A 23,065-nucleotide genomic window follows, 5' to 3' on the forward strand; every position below is an offset into this window, starting at 1 on the left:
TCAATTTAAACCGTTTTTGTTAAAAAAACAATATTTTATATATTCTATGTTACCTGTGTGTCCTGTAAACATGATTTTTTATGACAAGCAAAATCACACTGTTATGTAAGCAATTTTATCATTTTTTTTTGTTGTGTAATTTTTTTTATTTCAAATCTAAGATTTTGTTGTTTTTTTTTTTTTGTTTTTCTGTTTTTTTCTTTTTTTTGGTGGTATCAACATAACCCCAAAAAGTTAAATTTTGTTTATATATAATAATCCTTTTTTATTGTGTCTTTTTTGTTACCTTAGGGCCCTGATGAAGCAATAAAATTATTGCGAAACGTTGGCCAGTACATAAAGTGACGTTTGTTTTTATTCCTTCGATCCCATCCCACAACTAAAAACAAAATAATAATAACGTAAATAATTACACATTTATTCACTGTTACTACGAATTTTACAGGACCAAAAAATCACATAAAAACATTTTTCTTTCTAATGCTCTGTAGCGTAGTATAGTATGTAGTGATAAATAAGCGCATTTCTCAACTACATATTATACTGCAGTGCAGAGCCGCCGAGTTCTATGGTGCTCTGTGCTGTAGTATAGTATGTAAATACGCGTCCGGTCCATATATCCAGCGACCAAAAGCAAGAACGCAGCATAATATGTCGTTTGCCATCAACAATATTTATAGTCCGCGCCCACTGTTATTTAATCAATACAATGCCCGTATCTCCTGGAATTTCAAATTTAGTTATTGATAACTAAATCAGTTTATAGTGGGTATAAACCTCGACAAGGGGTTTTGTTGTGAAATTAATTAAAAATTTAACTTTCAACGGAGTTGATTTTTTTTATAATATACATATATTATAGAAAAAGTTTAATTGAAATCTGTTGGAAGTTAATTTTTTAATTAATTTCACAAAAAAACCCTCAGTTTATATAAAGCATAACCTGTCTGATTATTCTTTGTCTAGAAGTACCCACTATGGACTCAGGGTTAACTTAAATTTGGATTTACCCAAACATAAATTAACCAAAGTGGCAAACAGCCCAGTAGTTTTACCAATTAAATTATACAATAATCTTCCCATTTTGAAATAAAAAAAATGAGGAGGTTAATAATTTCAAAGCTTCATTGAAAAGAATTTTAATTAAAAATTCCGGTAACAGATATTTTAAATTGCAGCGTCTCATCCTTACTCCCATAATTCGTATTTGTTTGTTTGTTAAAAGCTGTAGATTTCTTATATTCTTAGTTTTTAGTTAATTGTAGATTTTTTAATGTTTTTTTTTAAGGCCTTTAGAAGTTTTATGTTTAGGTTTTATAATTTTATTTTTTGACATTATCCGATACTTATTTGTATGAGTCTATGGAAATAAATATTTGAGTATCGAGTATATATTATAGAAAAAGATTAGTTAAAATCCTTTCGGCACCAACAGCGGGCGCGGACTATAAATAGATTGGTGGCAAACGACATTAGCTGCGTTCTAGATTTTTGGTCGCTGGATATAGATCGGACGCTAGTTTCACACATATGCAAAACTATCTAGAAAAAAAACACAAAGTGCCAACATCGGATACTTGCATTGTAAACATCGAGGTATTCTGCGTTGTCAAGTTGCTTTTTTTTCATTAACTTTTTTGTTGATGAAAAGAGTCTTTTTTTTATTCTGGAAAATTTGTTTGATCACTCTCAAAGTATATATTATTAGTTAGCACACAAACGAAATTTTTAAAGAGTACCTTTTTTACCTGTTACAAAATACAACACATTAAAAAAATATTGAGTGGATTAAAAAATATATTTATTGCATGAAAAATTGGTCAAAAGTCGATTTGACATCATTGTCTTATTCTAGGCATTCAATGTTCCAAGGATAAAACTGTATATTTTCCTTGATTTTCTCACGCAAGTCTATAATTAATTTTTTGTATTCTGATTGCTAACAATTATTCAAGACATATTTAAAAAAAAATTTATTAGATTTTTATTATTGCGCTACTTGTGTTACTACCCTTGGCACACACGCTGTTTAACCCCTTCAAACCTGAGTTTTTTTTAATAGAGCAAAAAAATTTTTTGATAGAAATTAATGCTTAAAGGGAGCTCAAAAGTGATAATATATACAATATATATATTTTTTCTAATCATTTAAACAAAAAAAAGTGTGTGCATAATTGTGCACAGGGGGCTTGTACCACAATGTAATAATACATTTACAAAGTAAATAAATAGATATTCATATAACATTTATTAATGAAATTATACTTTTTTTTTTAAATGCGTTTTAAAAGAAAAATTTGACATTAGAATGAAATACATGTGGTATAAGCATAGTATAACAAAACAAAATAACTTTCTATGATACAATAAAAAACAGTTTCTTTCTTTTTTTTATACAAATGTACACATTACATTTTTCACAAAAAAAATGAGTCTTCTTATTGCAATTTGAGTACTTGCATCGTTTTCCTTCTTTGGCTCCATCAAGTTGAGGCATATGATCAACACTATCATACCGAATTGCAGGAATAGTTCTGGTTTCTTCATGTCCTAATCTTTGTTTTTTTCGCGGTATTGGTGGTGTCTCGCTGCCACTAGGTCTACCTCTTTTATTACCTTGAACTGTCTTATTTGCCTTGATTAAACTTTCACCAAGCCGCATTTTGAATTCCAAAAGTGATAATTGTTCTTTTATTGGAATATTGAGGATCTTACAATCTTATCGATATTCAAACCAACTATTTACTGCAGGAAAATCCACTGCATGAAAAATCATTCTTAGGGTCCACTTTCTTGAACGAATATAAATTCTATACATACTTATCATCTGATCCAGAAGATCAACACCGCCCGTATAATGATTATAAAGTTTTACGATTTCTGGTCTTGGTACATCTATATAGCATTTTTTATTCTTATCCCATCTAACAACAGTATCTTCATTCCCAACACCGACAAAATTTGAAGCCAAAACTACACTACGATTGTCCATCCATTTTATCAAAACAACATCATTATCCTTACTCTTTAGTTGTTCGTAAATGCCTCTTCCTTGCCTATTCATATCTTTGTCGCTGCTCAATGGTGGGTTGCTAAATCGATTGACTCTAACGGTTCCCGCCGCTGGTATTTTTTTTGACTTGAGAACTTGAAGAGCAGCATAGGAAGAAAAATAGTTGTCAAAGTATAGTTTGTGCCCTTCATTTGTTATTCTTTCGGAAATTTTAAGTACTATTGTGGCACCAAATCCAAACCTTTTCATTAAATCGGCACTCAATCCTGTAGACCCGCCTTGGTATAAAATAAAGTCATAGGCCATTCCCGATTTTCCACATAGACAAACGATTTTGTTCCCCAGGGTGTAGGTTTTTTTTATGTATTGAACAACAGAAAAATGTCCTCTAAAGGTAATAATGTGCTCGTCGATGCAAAGATTCTCTTCCAATTTCAATTCCAGACATCGTTTTCGAATACCTTTATATAAAGGTCTTACCTTATAAAATTTATCTGTTGTATCTTTGGGAATGTCTAAGTTGTTTACACAATGCAAGTTAGAACGAAGTTGAAGAAGACGATCTCTTGACATAGTTTCCCCAAAAATGTTGATACGCAAAGTTTTATTCCAATATAAACGTACTTGCGGAAACAAAGCACTCAACAAATCAAGCACCCTGCTATAATGTGTAGACCAAACAAGCTTTTTATTTCATCTGAAGTTGTAGTTTTGAATCTAGTTTTATCATTTTGAAAAGCGTACGTGTTGGTAAATTCAGCCATTTCTTGAAATTGAACATCGTCTATATATTTACCAAAGTATTGTAATGGATCTTCAACCTTGGACTCAACAGACGTATTGATATTCGTTTCTTCTTTCCATACAAAGTCGGGGGGCAAAAAATCATCTTTAGTCCATTTTATAGATTCTTTCGACGTGACAATTTTGCTGAATTCATACTGTTGTGATGTAGGGGGACCAGCAAAAATTGACAGGGGCAAGTCATCCTCGTCATCCCAGTGCAACTCCGGCATTTCCACTGTAGTGGGCCCTTCTTTGTCAGCACCCAGGCGAACGATATTTTGTGCACTGGGTTGAGATTCTTCAATATTATATAAATTATTACACTCCCATTCCTCCTCACTAAGTTCAATGTCGGAGGTTGATTCCAAAAATTGCAATAAAACTGCAGCATCTTTTTCATTTTCTGGGACGTACATTTTCCCTAAAAAAAATACACCCTGTATCTACTAACGTCAAAATAAAATAAACACTAATAAGATATTAAAAAAAAATATTTTATTATTCTTATACCAAACATGTATATAAATCGAATAAGTATAAAAAATATAACGTCGAGATCGGGTGTGCATAATTATGCACAAACAAAAACAGATTATGTGTTTATGCTTATAAACGCATATTTTTATCAAAATACTCTAGAAACTAAATTTGTCTATCCCTGTGCTAAATATTTGTGCAAAAAACATTTTAGATTTCATTGATTATTATGGATTTATTTTCACTTACCACAGCTGATTTGGTGCATGGCGGCTATTGCCAATAAATAAATGAAAATTCTGATACTCCTTCCATCTATCGTATCCCAAATCGATAAAACTTTAGAGAAAACTGTACAACTTATTTATCCAGAGTAATATTACAGACTAGGTGTACACTATATTTTATTTTGTAATATTAATGTAGGTAGTATTGTTGGCAATTAAAGTACATTACTATTATAATTTGATTTTTGTATTTTGATTGCTAACTAAATGTGTTATTTTTAAGTGGTATATTTGGAGGTGAGACAATTTTTTTTCGATGTATAGGGTTGATTCTACCCTTTTTTGATAGGAGTCACACAGATATCTCTAATTTATTATTTATATCTTGATTAATAAAAATTGTTTTAGGTACATGTATTTCAAAGTGAGACAAAATTATACAAAAATTTTATATTTCAAACCTTCACTCTAAATTTGTGATACTCATACCCTTTCTATTTAAAAGCATTTTTTATGAATAAATTAAATTTTTTATAGGTATTTGCTAGCAAACACAGTAGAAATTAAAGGTCTTATTTCACCAGAAATTCCTTTTATTATGACGACCGGTTTCGCGATTACAATATCATCGCATCATCAGGTCGAGGACTAAAAGTAAAAGACACAATTTACATAGATACTACGCTTAACAAAAATTGGTAAAATGCTGAATAAAATCGAATTTTAAAGCGTACTTACATTGTTAAAAACGAGATTTGTCAAAACAAAACAAAAGCACATATAGAACGGTACAGCTAAAATTAAGCAAGTAAATCTTATCGTAAGATAACAAATAATACACTTAGGTTTAAAACAATAACATCTAAAAAGCACCGTTACAACACAATAGACAAAACGATCTAAAAACTATGATAACCGCCATTCAAACTAATCTGACCAACAGAGTCATCTATATCTAGTTTTCATAATTAAGAAAGAACGTTACAAAGAAATCTATATTTTATATCCTATAACCGAATGGGTACTAGATATCGGTACCCACAGTAACTTTAAAATATTTTAAAACTGTTAAACAGATGTCTCTACCAGTTTATATTAAGAAAACAACGGGGTTTTTATTAAAATAAATTAACCGGAAAGGGAGGGAAGAGTTATTCAAATAAAATATTAATTAAATTAGTTTCAGGAATGTTAATCTGAATATTAAGAGATTTATCATATTCTTTTTTGAGAGATCTTTTAATCTCGAGTAATTCAAGATTATTTAGATTTATGTTGTCCTGAACTCTATGTAAGATCTTGTAATTATCTAGTAGATTCGATGGGTGACCGGTCTCCATAATATGCTTAGCAAATAATGACTCAGGATTGTTTTGTCTAATGCATCGGTCATGTTCGCTAAACCGAGCTTTAAAACTACGCTTCGTTCTACCTATATAAAAATAACCACACTCACAATAAAGCTTATAAATTCCTTTACAAGATAACGGATCCGTTTTGTCTTTATTATTAATCAATAAGTTACCTAATGAATTGCTCAATTTAAAGGCAACCTTAACATTTAAAGAAGTTAGAACTTGTTGGATTTTATAAGAAACTGCTCCATTGTATGTAAGTGAAATGAACTTATTTACTGGCTGGTTACTTAATATTGTTTGATGTGGTATGAGTATGTGGTATGTGGTAGACATTTTGGAACGCATTACGTAATAGAAATTTATTTTTTATTTTGTCTACTAAATTGGGAGAAAAATTATGAGTTTGGGCAATTTGTTTGATAATATTCAACACTCTATCCCTGCTTTCAGTTGTTTGAGGAATCTGTAGTGCTCTATTTACATGACTATTTAAAGCTGCTACTTTATGTGAAAAAAGGAAGGGAATGACTCATTGTGTATGATTGTTCCAGTGTGGCTAGGTTTTCTATATATCTCAAAATCATGTTTATTATTTACGTTTTTAATAAGTAAGTCTAAAAAGGTTATGGTTTTATTGATTTCCACTTCTAATGTAAATTTTATTTTTGGATGAATGTTATTAATGAATGATAGAAAATCACTAAGATTTTGTTTATTGCCATTCCATAATAAAATGCAGTCATCTACATATCTATAATAATACAGTATATTAGATAGGTAGGGGTTGTTATTCAAAATATTATTACTTTCGAAGTGATTCATAAATGTATCAGCTAAGAGGGGGGATAATGGAGATCCCATGGCTAGGCCATCCTCTTGTATATAGGTTTCATTATCAAAATTAAAGAAATTTTGTTTTAAGCAAATTTCTAGGATATTTATTATTTCTTGTGTTTCGATATTGGTCAATGTAGAATTAAATAATTTGTTTTTAATAATATCTACTACCTCGAATATAGGAATGTTAGTAAAGAGATTTGTTACATCTAGAGAGATAAAAAAGAGTATATAGCTATCTAGTACCCATTCGGTTATAGGATATAAAATATAGATTTCTTTGTAACGTTCTTTCTTAATTATGAAAACTAGATATAGATGACTCTGTTGGTCAGATTAGTTTGAATGGCGGTTATCATAGTTTTTAGATCGTTTTGTCTATTGTGTTGTAACGGTGCTTTTTAGATGTTATTGTTTTAAACCTAAGTGTATTATTTGTTATCTTACGATAAGATTTACTTGCTTAATTTTAGCTGTACCGTTCTATATGTGCTTTTGTTTTGTTTTGACAAATCTCGTTTTTAACAATGTAAGTACGCTTTAAAATTCGATTTTATTCAGCATTTTACCAATTTTTGATAAGCGTAGTATCTATGTAAATTGTGTCTTTTACTTTTAGTCCTCGACCTGATAATGCGATGATATTGTAATCGCGAAACCGGTCGTCATAATAAAAGGAATTTCTGGTGAAATAAGACCTTTAATTTCTAGTGTGTTTGCTAGCAAATACCTATAAAAATACATCCCAGAACATGGACACCATTCTCCAAACTAATAAATTAAATCTGTCTTACTAATTACCAGAAGAACATGAGGATATTTTGATTGAACTGTTACAAAAATATAATCAAATTTAAATGCTTTAATTAAAGCTTTGACACCTTGTATCTTTGTAACGAAGTATTTTTCGAATATAGTTTACATTACTAACTGATATTATTTTTTGTCAAAAATTTTGCAAATTTTGCTGACTTTAATATCTTCCCCTTTCTATATTTTATTCATATTTTGCTACTTAGATTTAGGTACTCTTTAGTCGGTATTTAGTTACTCTTTAAGTGCGGAAACTTGTAGGAAGCTTCGTCCACGAATACTTTGTATTTTATGATGATAAAGCATGTTTTGATTATATTTAAATAAGAAAATAATATGTACTTCGTGACAACCGTTTTTAATTTTTCTTACCTGCAAATAACTTTATTAAAAAATTTTTACAGATAGTGTAAGGCAAGCGGTGACCGCTGTAGGGCTTCAATCTGTAGCGCCCTTAGAGGAGGTAGCACAGGCCGCAGGCGAATCACTAGAAATCCAAACGGCCTTCAGAAGTCTCTTGCAGTCAACAGTGCGGTCAAACCTTGAAAATAACGAAGACTTCACCCCCGAAAGGTACCCGAACACTTCTAGATTTTTCAATAACGACTCGACCGCCGAATGATCCGAGTATATTAGCCTTAGTTTTGTGGTGTATTTTATTTAGAGACGTGTTGTAAAGTGCAATTATTGTGCGTGAAACATTCATCATTATTCCGACCTGTGATTGATTAAATTTATATTTTGCGGTTAATTCTGCAAGACTCTTGATCGGTCGCACTTTGAAGTAAAGTAATTAAAAAAAAATTGTTTTTATTTTAGGATTTATTAATTTTGTACACATGCGATAGTTAAAGGGACGAGGAAACAAAATTAAAATGTTTATAAAAGTTATCAGGTGTCAGACTTGTATGTCTATAGTGTAATTTTTGCTTAATTTATAATAAACTAGATAATATGGAAAAACGACGGTTTCAATTAACACCCCAACAAATGGTTCAAATATGATTTATTATCGTTCAAATTACAGAAATAATCAACATGTACATTTTTGTGTGATCCAACTAATTTGCTTAGAGGTCTGCATGTAATTTGTCACGAAACTAAAACATTAAGTAGCGCATTGTCACCTAATAAGACAAATATACATGCCACAACATCAAAACTAATTTCAAAAAAATAGTTTCCCACTCATTCGGGCGTTTTTTTTAAATAATCTTTTTTTTTTAATATAATATCCAACAAAGAAGAAACCTTTATATGTAACAAACCTAACTTCACATCACTTAAAGGACAACTAAACACTAAAATTCACTAAAAACTGGTCCATATTCTGTCCTCGCTTTATTATACACGTATTAACGTCACTGTCCGCTGCATGATAAGAGACAAAAGATAACCACTAAAATCATGATTCTAAATTACCGTGTTTGTTTTTGCGCTCCATTATCGTTGAGACTGGGTGGCTGTTTGTGGCTGATGTGTCGATTGTAGTGTAGACGCATTTTGCATCGAGTTGGGGTTTGGTGAAGGAGAACCTGCCGATAGCTTTGAAAACGCCAGCAGGGTGTCTGGGAAGTTTGGTGGGGTGGCCGGAGTATTACAAGGAGTCATCACCTGAAACATTTAAATATTAAATCAAAATAAGCTTTATTGTTATAAACAAAAATTTGTTGTTATACTCTATTTCAAAAATGTATAGAGTAATAAACTGGGGAATTCCGTTCTGTTTGGCTAATAAAATAAAAATAATATTCTATATACATACAAAGGTGGAAAGTACCGCTAGGCGTGTTTTAATAACCACCACAATAAATAATAAAAGGACGTAGTACAATTATCTTAAAAATAAAAATTTGAACAAAAATGATTCAGAGAACCATATCAGAATCAAAGTTACACCCCTATTAAAATATCAGCAGTCTCCAAAATTTTGTTTAATTTGGAGTTAAAAGAGGCCATGCCTAAATCTTTAATTTCTGCAGGTAGGCCATTGTAAATACAGGCAGAAGTATATATGAAAGAAGTTTTCAGAAATTCAGTCTTATGCTGGGGGATTGCCAGTGTGCTTTTATAGTGAATATTTACATTATGTGTATGTCCCCTTTGAATAATAATAATAAGCCTTTATTTCCAACAGGCAACTTGCCCAATAACAGGAAACAGTTGCAAAACAATGAAAAATATAGTTAAAAAAAACACACAAACAAACCTAAAAGAATGAAAAGAAAAGAAAAAAAGTAAAGTAAAGTCACAATCTCAAAAGTTATCCAAAAATTAGAACAAATAACTATTAATATGATATAAAAACCCAATTATAAAAGTTTAACAAGATAATCACATATTCAACAAAATTAAATTAAATTAACTGCAATATACCTACTAACTATAACTTAAACACATGGGTCTTAATCCCAAGAGTAATGATCCACCAAGATATCGACAATCACATGAACCGGAGGGAAATTTATATCGCACATGTGACAGATCCGATTAAATATAGCGCATATTATATATAGTGGCGATTTCAACAGGATGTTAGTATGAGGCCTTGGCAGAAATAATGTTAGGGGATGTCTAGCATTAAGCCTAGGCACCATAAAACGTACACCAGAAAGAAGTACAGGACTATCAATGAATCCATTCAGTAACCCATGCAGGAATTTTTCAGAGAATTCTTTTTTACAGAGATTCTTCTGAGATGTAATGGATGTAGATTGAAACTTTCCAATAGTTGCCGATGATCAAACCCTCTTGCCGGATATATGCCATCCTGCCTGAAGGCCAAAAACTTGGCAAATCTACGCTGAACAGATTCAAGGAGACCAACATGATTCTGATAGAGCGGGTTCCATATAAAATGCAGCCAAACTCCAGTTTTGATCTCACAAAGCAACAAAAAAGCAGTCTTAATGTAGATTCCAAAGTAAAACTCTGAGAACTTCTAATTATGAACCCAAGCCTTCTCATGGCTGACCTGACTATGTTGTTCAAAGGTGATACCAAGATCAGTAATTTGCTCTAATCTACTCAAAATAGTATCATTAATAAAGTAATTAAAATGTAAGGTTGTTTTTGATCTAGAGTAACTGACCACACTACATTTAGCCACATTCAAGCCTAACCTGTTAACAGCGCACCATACCTCCAATGTATTTAGACAGTTCTGAGGAAAAACACAATCCTCCAAACCATATACATTTAAATATAGCTTCAAATCATCGGCAAAAGCCAGCCTATGACAAGTGAGTGACTCATCCGATCCGAGTGATTTATCCGATCAAAGGCTTTTGGAAGTCGGTATAAATAACATCGACTTGAGTATTAGGCCGTTGTCCCACCAAAGATACACGACAGCGACGCCACATCTCCGCGATGTCGCCAGCGTGTATCTTTCGTGTCGAACCGTGAATGTGAATGTTTTAAAATCATTTTGTCCCCACCAACGCTGCGCCGAAGACATATCCAAAAGCGTGTCGCCTTCGTGTTGCCGGGAGACTGGACGTGTCAGTTGCGAAGCAACATTCAAGCTGTGTGTTGGCGTTTTTTTTTTATTTATCGAAGTTTTGTTTTTTGTTTATTATGGCACAACAAAATGCTGAACTGGATTTTAATGGATGTCTGTGCAGCTTCTTAGCAGCAACAAACATTTATTTTTTTTTTAAATTTTTCTCAATAAAAGGATGCACACCATTTTCTTTTTTTTGCCATTTTATTTTTTTTTCTATTCCGCAAATACCAATATATTGCAACCACATCCTCGTCTTTACTCGATGACATTTTGAACTAAACGTAGGAAACACGAAACGCGTATCTTTGGTGGAGAAACTGCATGTCGTCTGAATGTGTCCAGGCGAAATCGTATCGCCTTCGCGTATCTTTGGTGGGACGACGGCCTTAACATCAAGTGATTCACAGATGTGGCTAGACAGACAGGCAAAGTTAGTAACACAAGATCGCCCGCTAAAAAAATCCATGCTGGTCTACAGAGATGAGTTCTTTTGCGTGACTAAATAGCGACCGATTCAGGATAATTTCGAAAATTTTTGAGAAGTTACAGAGTATATGAGATTGGCCTGTAGTTCACGACTTGATCAGAGTCCCCAGCTTTTAAAATAGGTATTATTTTAGCAGTCTTCCAAATTTCAGGAATTTGTTCTGTTGACAGTATTAAGTTGAAAATGTAGGTCAGCGGATCAGCCAGGACACCAATGCAATCTTTAACCAAGAAGCTAGGTACACCGTCTACACCAAATGTTAACTTATTTTTGAGTTTTTTACTAGCCAAAATAATCTGGGAAGCATCAACGTTCGAAATGTCAAAGTGAGGCACATTATCAGACGTCGACGAATGGTTAATGACATTTGATTGTATAAATGCCTCACCAAAGAACAGTGCTAAAGCATCAACTATGTCTTGTGGGTATTTAAATACAACGTCATCGGGTAGCCTCGTCATACCAGGAATCCTGGTGCCAGCCTTCTTAGAACCAATAAAATTCCAAAAGCTAGATGGGTCCAAAGAAATATTCCTTTCGGTGTTGATATATACAACTTATATTCATTGCGTATTTGTAGTTTAATAAGGCGTCTAAGAGAATGGAATTTATTTTGAAAGAATGGAGAATTGTACATTTTAAAGTCCTTGAAAGCCTTTTCTTTCCTATAAATGTTCTTAATCAATTCTCGAGAATAATTTGGAAATCTTCTTTTACGTTGCTGCTTAAGAGGAATGTGTGCGGCAAATATGCCATTCAATATATCATATAGGGCTCCACATGCATCATTAACGTTAGAGGATAAATACACAGTAGACCAGTCAGCTTCAAGGATCGAGTCATAAAGGAGATGGAAGTTGGCCTTTCTAAAGTTAAAAGAATGAGATAAGTTTTTATTAAACTGAAAATTATGGATACATTGGCCTGAGACAGAAAAATCAATTTCCAGTGCAGGGTGATGCAAATCCTCCAAGACAAAAGGCATGTCACTACGCGAAACAGTACAGGTGAAGTTTTTAGATAAAACAAGATCCAATAGTCTGTTATTATAGTTTAGGATGTGATTACACTGAACAAGATTAAAAGTGTTAGCAAAATTATTCACAGCAATAGACTTGTGACTAACATGATTACCTGTAGGTGAGTTAATAGAGAAATCAGACACGTTAAAATCGCCCACTATTATTACATTATGGTTAAGCTTTGATATTAAAAGTGTAAACTGATCCAGAAGAAAAGAAGGAATTCTGATAGATATTCTGGTTCATGAAAATTAAGTAAGTTATGTACAGTGCAGCTTATACCCAAAAATTTCTTTGGGCCATATTAAGACTATACTATGCTCACTCACATGAACCCTCCGAGGCAAATTTCTAGTAAATGAATCTTGATGAAAATACTAAATGTATAATTCCAAAAAAAGTTCACTCTTTTTAATTTAAAAAGGAAATACCCACCCTAGACAAAATTTTAATGGAGCTTGGCCGAGATGACAGTATTCTATTGATAAGGAGAAGACTTTTACTGATAAATTTTACTCCTAAAAAGCTTTGCCTGTTAGAGAGCAATTTATTATCTGAGAAAGTGCTCTCTGCTCCATAAAAATATACAAAGTAAATTTTTGCACATTAATCATAATTCATGCAACCGGAAACCAACCTACTTTTGTTAATACTTCAAAATAAAAAACTAAAATCACATATTTACAACCTTTTATCTTTAAACATAAGAAATTTGCTTTGTTTCACTCACATTATTTAATAAGACCTGAATATAATACCCATCATCTATGTGCAAACTAAATAAATCTATAGGCTGGTATTTTGAAAGTATTTGATAATTGTAGAGAATGCTGTAGGTTTTTGTAATATATTTCATTTTTTAAAGCATATATCAATAAAATATTTAAGTTTTGGTTACTTACTTGACCAAAGTGTGCATTCGCTCCATGTGGTAAAGCTGCATCTTGGAAAAATATACTAAGAGCAGTCTGAAATTAAAAGCAAATATTATTTATTGATATTTTTACACAACGTTCATTGAATTAAAGGTCCGCAAAGTAATATAAACAAACTCAAAAATAAAGAAAAACTTGAAATAATTAACATCCAATAGTTTCTTTCTTTCTTTTATAGGCAGGCTCATTCTTGAAACTATTAGCTTAATATTAATAATGAGGAAGAGACCATTATAACTTAAATTATTCATTGTAAACTACTAAAAAAGCACAATTTGTAATGCTCTTTGGTTTTCCAGAGTTACCATTTTGGAAATCTCTTAGCATGCTTCTGTATGACATCATATAAGTATAAATATCATACTTTTTAATATAATATATACCTCCTTCCTCCAAAAATCCTTTTACTTTTGTAATGGAAATAATAGAAATTCTGATCCTAACCTTATTGAAAACCTCTGGGAGGAACTAGACCGGCATATAAGATCAGCAATAAAAATGATCTAATAAAAGTTCTGCAAAAATCTTGGAATTCTATTGGAGAAGAAACCATTATGAAACAATGCTAAAAACCTTTAATTTCATAAAACTTGAAGAAAGAAGAAATATATACAAGCTGTGTTATTTATATATTTTATTGTCAACAACCTTAAATATAAAAATCGTTTGCTGATTAATCACATTAACTTTAATGTTCCTAAAATTCAATATATTCAATTCAATATTCAATATATTCAACTTCAATATAAAATATTACAATTCTAAGAATATAAAGCACCTAGATACCAGAGTATCTGTATGTGCTATGGTAGAAACAATTTAAAAATTCTAATATATCAATGTTGTTACCCTTAGCAGGCTAGCCGTTATATAAATTAGTTCACAATATTTAACATTTTAAATAAGTTTACCCAAAACTACATAACAAAAATCAAAAACCAAACAAAAAAAATGAGAAAAAGAGAAAAAAAAAAAAAGATTCATATACTATATACACATATACATTTTAACTACAAAGGTATTATGTAGTATTTTACAGAATTTTCTAGTCTTTGGTACCTAAAACCTATAATATTTGAAACAAAATAAATAATTGAATAAATGTCCATACTGAGATTTTTTTCTTTTTCCCTTATGTATTTATGTTGTGATTGCTATCGAGTAAGAAAATAAAAAGTTTGGTGAAAAGCAGAATATTGATACAAGCACATATGATCAATCAACAAAATTTTCTTTTGTTTCCTAATATATAACTTAGGGCATGCTCATTAAACTTTTTGTAGTATTTCTGTTGTTTGACATTTTCTGGGAGAAGGTTATAAAATTTTGGAGCTAAAAATACTGCCGAATGTTGACCAAAATCTCGAATCATATAAGGTAGTACAATTTGCTGGTGTTTATTAGCTCGGGTTTGGTGTCTATGGTTTATTATACTTTGTTTACCATAGAATTTATGAACATAAGAGCAACAGGTTGTTATAAAAAGAGTTTTAAAATCTTGTATTTCAGAATTATATAATTGCTTTGTTGAAAATAACCTAGGTCTCTTTAACATTATCTTTACTATTGAGTTTTGTATTGTTTTAAGATTTTTTAGACTGTTTTCATATGCCCCACCCCAAATCAATATCCCATACCTTAATAGGGGTTCCACGAGAGCTTTATAGATCAACACAATCAGTTTTCTGCACAAAATTTCCCTTAGTAAATAAAATTTATGTAAGAGTGCCTTTATCTTTTTTGTTAAATAATCAATGTGTATATCCCATTTTAGATGTTTGTCTATATGGACTCCCAAATATTTTATAGAGTTTACCTGTGCAATTGGTTCATTAATATTGTTTACAATAATATTTTGAAAGTTTGGTCTATTTAAACTGTTTATGGAAAATGCTATATATTTAGATTTTTTTGGATTTAGTGACAATTTAAAGGTGTCGAAAAAATTTTTGATTAATGATAGACCTTCTTGAAACTTAACTTTTGCCTCTTGCCATGTGTCTCCAATAAATATAATTCCTGTATCATCTGCATAGGATATTACTTTGCCAGGAGTTTTTATATCATTCACTGCATTTATATAAACATTGAAAAGTAGGGGTCCTAGTACAGTGCCCTGCGGTATTCCAATTTTAATGATATCAGGATCGCTAAGGTTATTTTTTATCTTGGTGTATTGCATTCTGTTTGATAGATAACTCTGTAAAAGTTGTAATACTTTGCCTCTGATACCATATTTTTCTAATGTTTGTAATAATATTTGGTGTGACACTGTATTGAATGCTTTTGTTAGGTCGAGAAACACCGCAAGGCACTTTTTATTTTTGTCCATACTTTTAGTTATATCACTAACAAGCTCATATATAGCATCTATTGTACTGACTCCTCGAGTAAAACCAAATTGATTTTTTGATAGTACATTATTTTGGTCAAAATAACATAACAGTCTATCCTTAAAGCATTTTTCGAAGACTTTTCCCAGGTTAGAGATGACACTTATTGGTCTATAATTATCCATCAATTCCTTACTTCCGGACTTAAAAACTGGACTCACCACAGATACTTTAAAATGACTTGGCACTACACCAGTTTTAAAAATTAAGTTTATAATATGTACAAGTGGTGGTAAAATGTGCATATGGAGCAGTTTTAAGATTTTTGCAGAAATTCCATCTTTACCAGGTGAGCCATTATTTTTTAAAGAATTTATATATTTAATTATCTCATTCTGAGTAACGGGTTTCAAATACATGGAGTTTGGGAATGTCCTGTTTATTGTGAAGGGGTGAGGGGGAGTATTAATGCTTTTTGATAGGTTTAAACCAACATTCATGAAATGCTTGTTAAAATGATTAGCGATCTCTATAGGATTTATTATTTGATCACCATTTTGCGACCTAATCATTTTTATTTCCCCCTTACCCTCATTCGCATTTTCATTTACAGCCTCATTTATAAAATTGTATATTTTTTTTATGCTATTACTATTTTCCTGAATTTTATTTTTTTAGTAATCATTTTTTGTATTTTTGATCAGATTATTCAGTTTATTTCTGTACTGTTTATATTCAAAGATTTTTTCTGGTGTAGGATTTTTCCTTAGTTTTTGTTTTAATTTGTCTCTATTTTTTATTGAAGTAATTATACCTTGCGATATCCAAGGTTTAATTTTTTTAACTCTTGTGTTTAACAATCTTTCATAGTATGACTGATTTATTATTTCAGATATATTTTTTACCAAAAGATTCAAGGCTAAGTTAGGGTCGTTTTGTGTAGATATTTCATTCCAGTTTCTGTTTTTGGCCAATTCGATTAATTTTTGATAATTTATGTTTCTAATTGTTATGTCATTTATTTTAGAGTTTTCTGGTTTATTTTTATTTGAAACAATATTTATTAATATAGGCAAGTGATCTGTTATATCGTGATTTACTATATATGGATTAAATTTAAGTATATTTTCTTTAATTTTAGTTTTGAGAAATACATGATCTATACAAGTTTGTGAATCAGGTCTAGTAACATCCATAAAAATGTATTAAAGACATTTACACCAACACTTCTTTAATCCTGGAAGCATTTCTCCTACTAACAGAATGATGGATAATTGTAACCAGTATCTAAATAAACTTAATATAGATTTTTAATGATGATTTGTCTTTGTATTAATTTTATTTTTCCCTCTCTCCTTTACATGTAATTACCTAGTCTAATTACATGTAATTATCTAGTGTCTTTGGTGTTTAATCATATATATCATTTCCCCTGGTATGAGACAGGCCAAAGCGCACATAGGTGGGCCCTCTGCCTGTCTCACCAAAAATCTACTACGCCTAAAAAGACGCGAAATTCGGCTAGTGACAGGTCTTTTAACCGGTCACTGGCACTTAAGAAGCCATCTCCATACTATCGGTTTTGCGGACAACCCGGAATGCCGATGGTGCTGTGAGGAGGAAGAAACCGAGGAGTGCCCAGCACTCACGCGCGCCAGGTTCGAATACTTGGGTAACACTTTCAGTGTACCGAGCGACTTTAAGTCCTTCAGACCAAAGAGCCTTATCAGTTTCTCTAAGGCCGTTGGGCTCTGGTAACCCCCGGTGGGGCATGACGGGTCCATCAGGAGACCTATATGCACAACTGCCTTGGCAGCCCACTGTTTCGTCAATTCAGTCAATTCAATCATATCATTAAATAAATAAATAAATTATTTATTTATTTAACAGTTTATTTCCAACAGGCAAAGCCCAGTTACAGGAAAATCTACAATTAATGTTTTGAAAGTGTAAACAAGTATTAAATTACTATAAATTAAATAACAAAAAGAAAGAAAAATAAGGAAAACTTAAATTACTATAGTAACATCATGTATATATCAAAATTAAAGGAGATGTAAATTATCATTAGAATGAACAAAGAAAGGGATTCATTGGACAAGGGAAAAAAGGAAGAGAAAAGGAATTATGGTAACTGTTGGTTTGTCAGAGACAAAACTAGATCCTTTATGGAGCATAGAAATATGTCACAGGTTGATGATACTGAATTAAAAATTCTGCACATTTGATATACAGGATCCTGAAACCTAATGTTAGTTCTGGCGCGATCTAAAGCAAAAGTGATACTTTCTCTAGAAGCAAATCGTGGTACATGAAATAGAATATTGTTCAAGAGAGGAGGAGAATTTATTTGATTATTGACCAACTTCCATAAGAATGTTACAAAATGAATTGTTCTCCTCAGGGCCAGAGATTGCAGATTAAATCTACCTAACATCAGATCATGATCATGTCCCCTAACAGGATATATTCCATCCTCACGAAACATAAGAAACTTTAAAATCCTTCTCTGAACACTCTCAACGTAGCCAACATGGCATTCATAGAAAGGACACCACACCAAGGAACCATATTCCAGTCTTGATCTAACAAAGTAAACGTACAATAGTTTTATTGAGTTTGAGTTGTTAAAGAGTCGGCTATTTCGAATGACAAAACCCAGAAGTTTCAACGAGGAGGTCACTGTCTGTTCAATATGTGGCACAAATGTGAGCCTATCGTCGAATACAACCCCTAGATCTTTAATAGAAGTACTTCTACAGAGGATTTGATTGTCTATATTGTAATTAAACAAAACAGGATCCTTGGTTTGGTGAAAGGAGATCACACAGCATTTCGAGATGTTAAGACATAACTGATTTCGACTGCACCACCCCCTAATTAGGTCCAAGTTACTCTGTAAGAACGAGCAGTCCAAGATACTATTGGTACACCAGAATATTTTCAAATCATCAGCATAAGCTAGTCTAGGCAGGAAATCAATTCTATAAGATCATTAATATAAAAGATAAAAAGAAGTGGGCCGAGATTGGATCCCTGTGGGACTCCAGAAGTTGAAACAAAGGTATTAGATCTACAAGAGAAGTTGAATTGCTTGTTTAATTTTTCCAGCAGAATGCTATGATTTATCTGATTGAAAGCCTTACTGAAATAGTATACATCACATCAACCTGACTTTTTCTATTGAGGGCTGAAGAAATAAAATGAGTCACATTACAGAGGTTAGTGATGCACGACCTTTTAGGAATAAGACCGTGCTGATCTATAGAGAGTAGTGATGGAACTTGGAAAAGAATTCTGTTATAAACAATAGTTTCAAAAGTTTTGGAAAAATTGCAAAGTATGGACATAGGTCGGTAGTTGTCGATTCTGTTTATATCGTCTTTTTTGTGAATTGGTATTACTTTAGCACATTTCCAGATGCCTGGAAATTTGCCAGTTTTCAAAATAAGTTTAAAAATATAACATATAGGCTGACAAAGGACAAACAGGCAGTCTTTAGCCACAAAACTTGGAACACCATCTGGACCAGCTGTCAACTTGTTTTTTAGCCTCCAACTAGCAGCAATAATTTCCTCAGTGGTAATTGATGGAAGAATGTCAATGAGGTCTCAGGAATTAGAAGTAGGATAGGTTTCTGCGAGGTTGATTGGATCTTTATAGGCATTCTGAAAAAGTTTGGCAAAAGCTGGCACAATATTTTCTGTTCCTTGAAAAGGATTACCATTGGCATCGCACCTGATAGACGGAGGTGAAGAGTGACCTTTTATAGCTCTAACAAAAGACCAAAACGATGAGGGATCAGTGACAATGTTCTCCTTGGCTTGGGTCACAAATGAGTTATAGGCCTCACGGGCTTGAGATTTTACTGTCTGATGAAGCCTGTTGTATCTGGAAAAATTAAATTCAGTTGGGGAGGATCTATAATCACGATATGCTTTTTCCTTCTTAAAGATATTAGAAATAATTTGTTTTGAAAACCATACTGGAAATCGCCGTCGTCTTCGTTGTTTTAAAGGTGCTGAAGCAGCAAAAGCTAAATCAAGTCTTTTGTAAAGTTCCTTGCAAGCGCTGTCAAAGTCAAAAGACTGCAAGATGGACAACCAGTCTGCATCAAGCAACAAATTATACATGAGTGGAAAGTCTGCTTTTCTAAAGTTAAATTGCTGTAAATTATTTAAACTTATAGAAGGATTATATTTATGAGGGGAAGCCGATTTAAAAGAGATTGTCAAAGCAGGATGATGCAAATCTTCGTCAATAAGCGGTGATATACTTTTGATGACACTGGCGTCGAAATTTGAAAAAACCAAGTCAAAAAGCCTATTATTAACATTTGGACTAATGTTAAACTGCTTAAGACCAAGGATCTCGCATAGGTTGGTCAAAAGCTTGCACTTGACACTGCTAGCTTCGGTTGTCTGATAAGACGGAACATTAAAATCTCCAACAATCATAACGCGTTTTGTATGGACATATAGATCCAGTGACATAATTGTTTCATACAAGGTCTCAAAGTCTCTCTCGGTTGTGCAAGGAGGGACATAGATTACAAATAAATAAAATACAAAATAACCATAAGTGAGCTTACAACCTAAAACATCTATAAGTGGTGTGGAGTTAAAGATGTCTTCCAAGTTAACCCTCTCTTATGTATAGAAGAAGTTCTATTATGTATAGAACTGCATTACTCTTGGCATAGCTAAATAAAACCTAATTTTTAAAAGTTTCTCTACTTTGTTGGATAGTGTAAGTAATAAAATACATATCAGAATCTGTTGAATGCCTTGGAGAGTATAATGGATGTAATCTACACCGACTTCTCCAAGGTGTTCGACAGAGTTGACCATAGTATTTTGGCAAAGAAATTGGATATTTTTGGATTTTCTAATGTTATGGTGAATTGGTTTGTAAATTCCCTGTCAGGGAGGACCCAGCAGGCACGAATAGGTAATGCAAGATCAAGCTATATTAATGTCACTGCAGGTGTTCCACAAGGTGGGCACTGTTCACCTTTGCTCTTTAATATTTTTGTGAATGGTGCCTGTTTGAAGAACAGTGACTTCCTTTTATTTGCTGATGATTTGAAGTTTTTTAGAGAGATTTTATCAATACTTGATCAGATTTTGTTGCAAAGTGATTTGGATAGATTGAATGAGTGGTGTGTTAACAACAATTTGTTTTTGAATGTAAGCAAATGCAATTATATAAGTTTTCTCAAGAGTACTAAAAGGGTTGTCACTTCATATAACATTCAAGGAAGTAGTACACTTCAATATTGCAGCATAGTTAAAGATCTTAGCATCTCGTTTGATGTTCATTTAAACTTTAATGTACACATAAACAATATTGTTCTCAAATCCTCTAAGAGTCTGGGTTTTTCTCTACTAATTCTCTTTCTGTACTAAGGAACTGTAAAGAATTTTCTATAGAGACCTGTAAGAGGTTATACATGTCATTTGTTGTTTCATTGCTGGAATATGGCTGAGTGATATGGTCGCCCTTTTACATGAATAATTGCTTGTCCTTGGAAAGAGTTCATAACAAATTTATTAGGTTTTGTCTCTATAAACTTCGAATAAGAATTCCGGATGATCATGTTTATGATATTGTTTTAGAAATGCTTGATATGAAGACATTGAGACAAAGACGGATATATGCAGATTTAATTTTTTTGTATAAATTATTGAATGCTCAGATAATTTGTCCGGAACTTCTGATGACAATACAATTTAATATTCCATCTAGGAATTTAAGGCAGTATCATGTCTTTTCATTACCATTTCATAGCGCCAATTATGCATTACATGCTCCTATTGAAAGAACTCTAAGAATTGTCAATACTAGGGAGGTTGAAATTTTGGGCATTTCCTTATCTAGATTTAAGAGTCAAATAAGAGAAATTGTTTAATTTTTTTTTTTTTTTTTTTTTTTAGTGCCATACTGAATATTGTACTTTAGTAGGGTATGTTTTTGGTATTTTTAGAATTCTGTTATATTGATTAAGGTTATAAAACTATTTTCGGTATTTTACATTTATAAGTAGGCTTTATTACTTCTTAATAGTCAGTATTTTACTGTTAAGTATGGTTAGGTTCAATTGATTTTGTATTTAATTTACTGTTGTAATGGGGTTGATCCTGTAAAATAAATAAATAAATAAATAAATAAATATCAATGTGGTTACATTTTCAACATTTACAGTAACTGTTGTAATTATTTGTTTACTTAAATTAAGGTGAATGTTCCTGTCAGAATAGTCAATTGTATGCTGATTACCTTTCATGGCCAAACAATTCTTACCAGCATGACTGTGTGTTTTAAACTACCATCTCTCAGAATTTGTCTGTTTATGTAATTTATTTGTAGTTATTTCTAAATATTTTTTTCATTTTTAGAATTAAAACATTAATATCGAAACTCATTTTGTTTGCTTAAGAGATACCATTACTCTACCTCTGGGGACAGTACTACACTGTGAGGGGCTGCCATAAGTGTATCTAATTTAAAAAAGAAAATTTAGTTATGACATTCACCTATATTAAACCTAGGGACTGTTGCCAAAAATCTATTTAATGATTTTTACATCATTAACTAATCAGCATAATATGAAACAAACGCATTAAAGTTACATCATTTTAATGCCAGAGGGGTCCCTAACATTCCTACGTTTAAAAAGCAGGTCCTTCAACTGAAATTAATGACCCTCCATTTATTTACATTCAACAGCAAGTAATGTTTGGCAACAAGAAACGACATGCCGGTGTGGACAAAAGGGGGAAACGGGGTCGAGACGGCCGCCATATTTATCACGTTTGTTTACAACAACAGACGGTCCAAATATCAAATTATTACCTCGAATTGCCAATGGGCCGACTGTAGGATCTGTTTCGCCTGTTCCCTGGCACAACCCGCCGCTAAAACGAATTGGTTGATCATCACCTGTTCCCTGAGACCGGAATCCATTGCTATTTTATTATTTTTTTTCTCTATATTTTAAAGTAAAATATTTATTTTCTTTTTTGACACAACAATAAATATGTCTGCCGCAATGTTTTGAAACACTACTACAATTTTCTACGTAACGGTGCCCGATTGTAAAGACGGAAACTGTGTCCGTCCTTGTCTGGTGCGTGGCGAGACTCGGGTGCGCATGACGGCCGGAGTGAGACGGAAAATGGCGTCAAACGTGATGAATGATTGGAATGAGCCAATCGAGGAACAAAACAAGGTCACGGGCCGTAAAGAGGGGGGAAAGCGGTTTAGATG

The 23,065-nt window shown here is 32.3% G+C and overlaps 2 protein-coding genes and 1 long non-coding RNA gene across 5 annotated transcripts in view; 1 reads left to right on the forward strand and 2 right to left on the reverse strand.

Moving 5' to 3' along the window:
• Positions 1-8,474, forward strand: part of LOC126733450 (large proline-rich protein bag6-B) — a 54,990-nt gene extending 46,516 nt beyond the window's left edge. For all 3 annotated transcript variants that reach the window (XM_050436760.1, XM_050436762.1, XM_050436761.1), the window contains one exon: positions 7,916-8,474. In XM_050436760.1, the coding sequence (XP_050292717.1) occupies positions 7,916-8,133 (218 nt within the window). In that variant the 3' untranslated portion in view covers positions 8,134-8,474. The remainder of the gene's footprint in view (positions 1-7,915) is intronic.
• Positions 1-23,065, reverse strand: part of LOC126733480 (uncharacterized) — a 264,393-nt gene that overhangs the window by 192,504 nt on the left and 48,824 nt on the right. The window lies entirely within an intron of this gene.
• Positions 8,501-22,896, reverse strand: LOC126733468 (UBA-like domain-containing protein 2). Its single transcript, XM_050436786.1, has 3 exons — positions 22,652-22,896; positions 13,431-13,496; positions 8,501-9,125 (listed from the first exon to the last, which is right to left on the reverse strand). Exons 1-3 carry the CDS (start codon positions 22,760-22,762, stop codon positions 8,955-8,957), a joined length of 348 nt encoding a protein of 115 aa, XP_050292743.1. The 5' UTR covers positions 22,763-22,896; the 3' UTR covers positions 8,501-8,954.

Source organism: Anthonomus grandis, chromosome 2, assembly GCF_022605725.1.
Source record: "Anthonomus grandis grandis chromosome 2, icAntGran1.3, whole genome shotgun sequence".
Taxonomy (NCBI): Eukaryota; Metazoa; Arthropoda; class Insecta; order Coleoptera; family Curculionidae; genus Anthonomus; species Anthonomus grandis.

Bases quoted from the DNA above. Each gene is read 5' to 3' on its own strand.
- LOC126733468 (XM_050436786.1), bottom strand. From the start codon at position 22,762: ATGGATTCCGGTCTCAGGGAACAGGTGATGATCAACCAATTCGTTTTA. The intron at 13,497-22,651 runs GTAATAATTTGA...TTTTAATTTCAG, and splicing joins CGGCCCATTGGCAATTCGAG to ACTGCTCTTAGTATATTTTT. The intron at 9,126-13,430 runs GTAAGTAACCAA...TAAATGTTTCAG, and splicing joins CGAATGCACACTTTGGTCAA to GTGATGACTCCTTGTAATAC.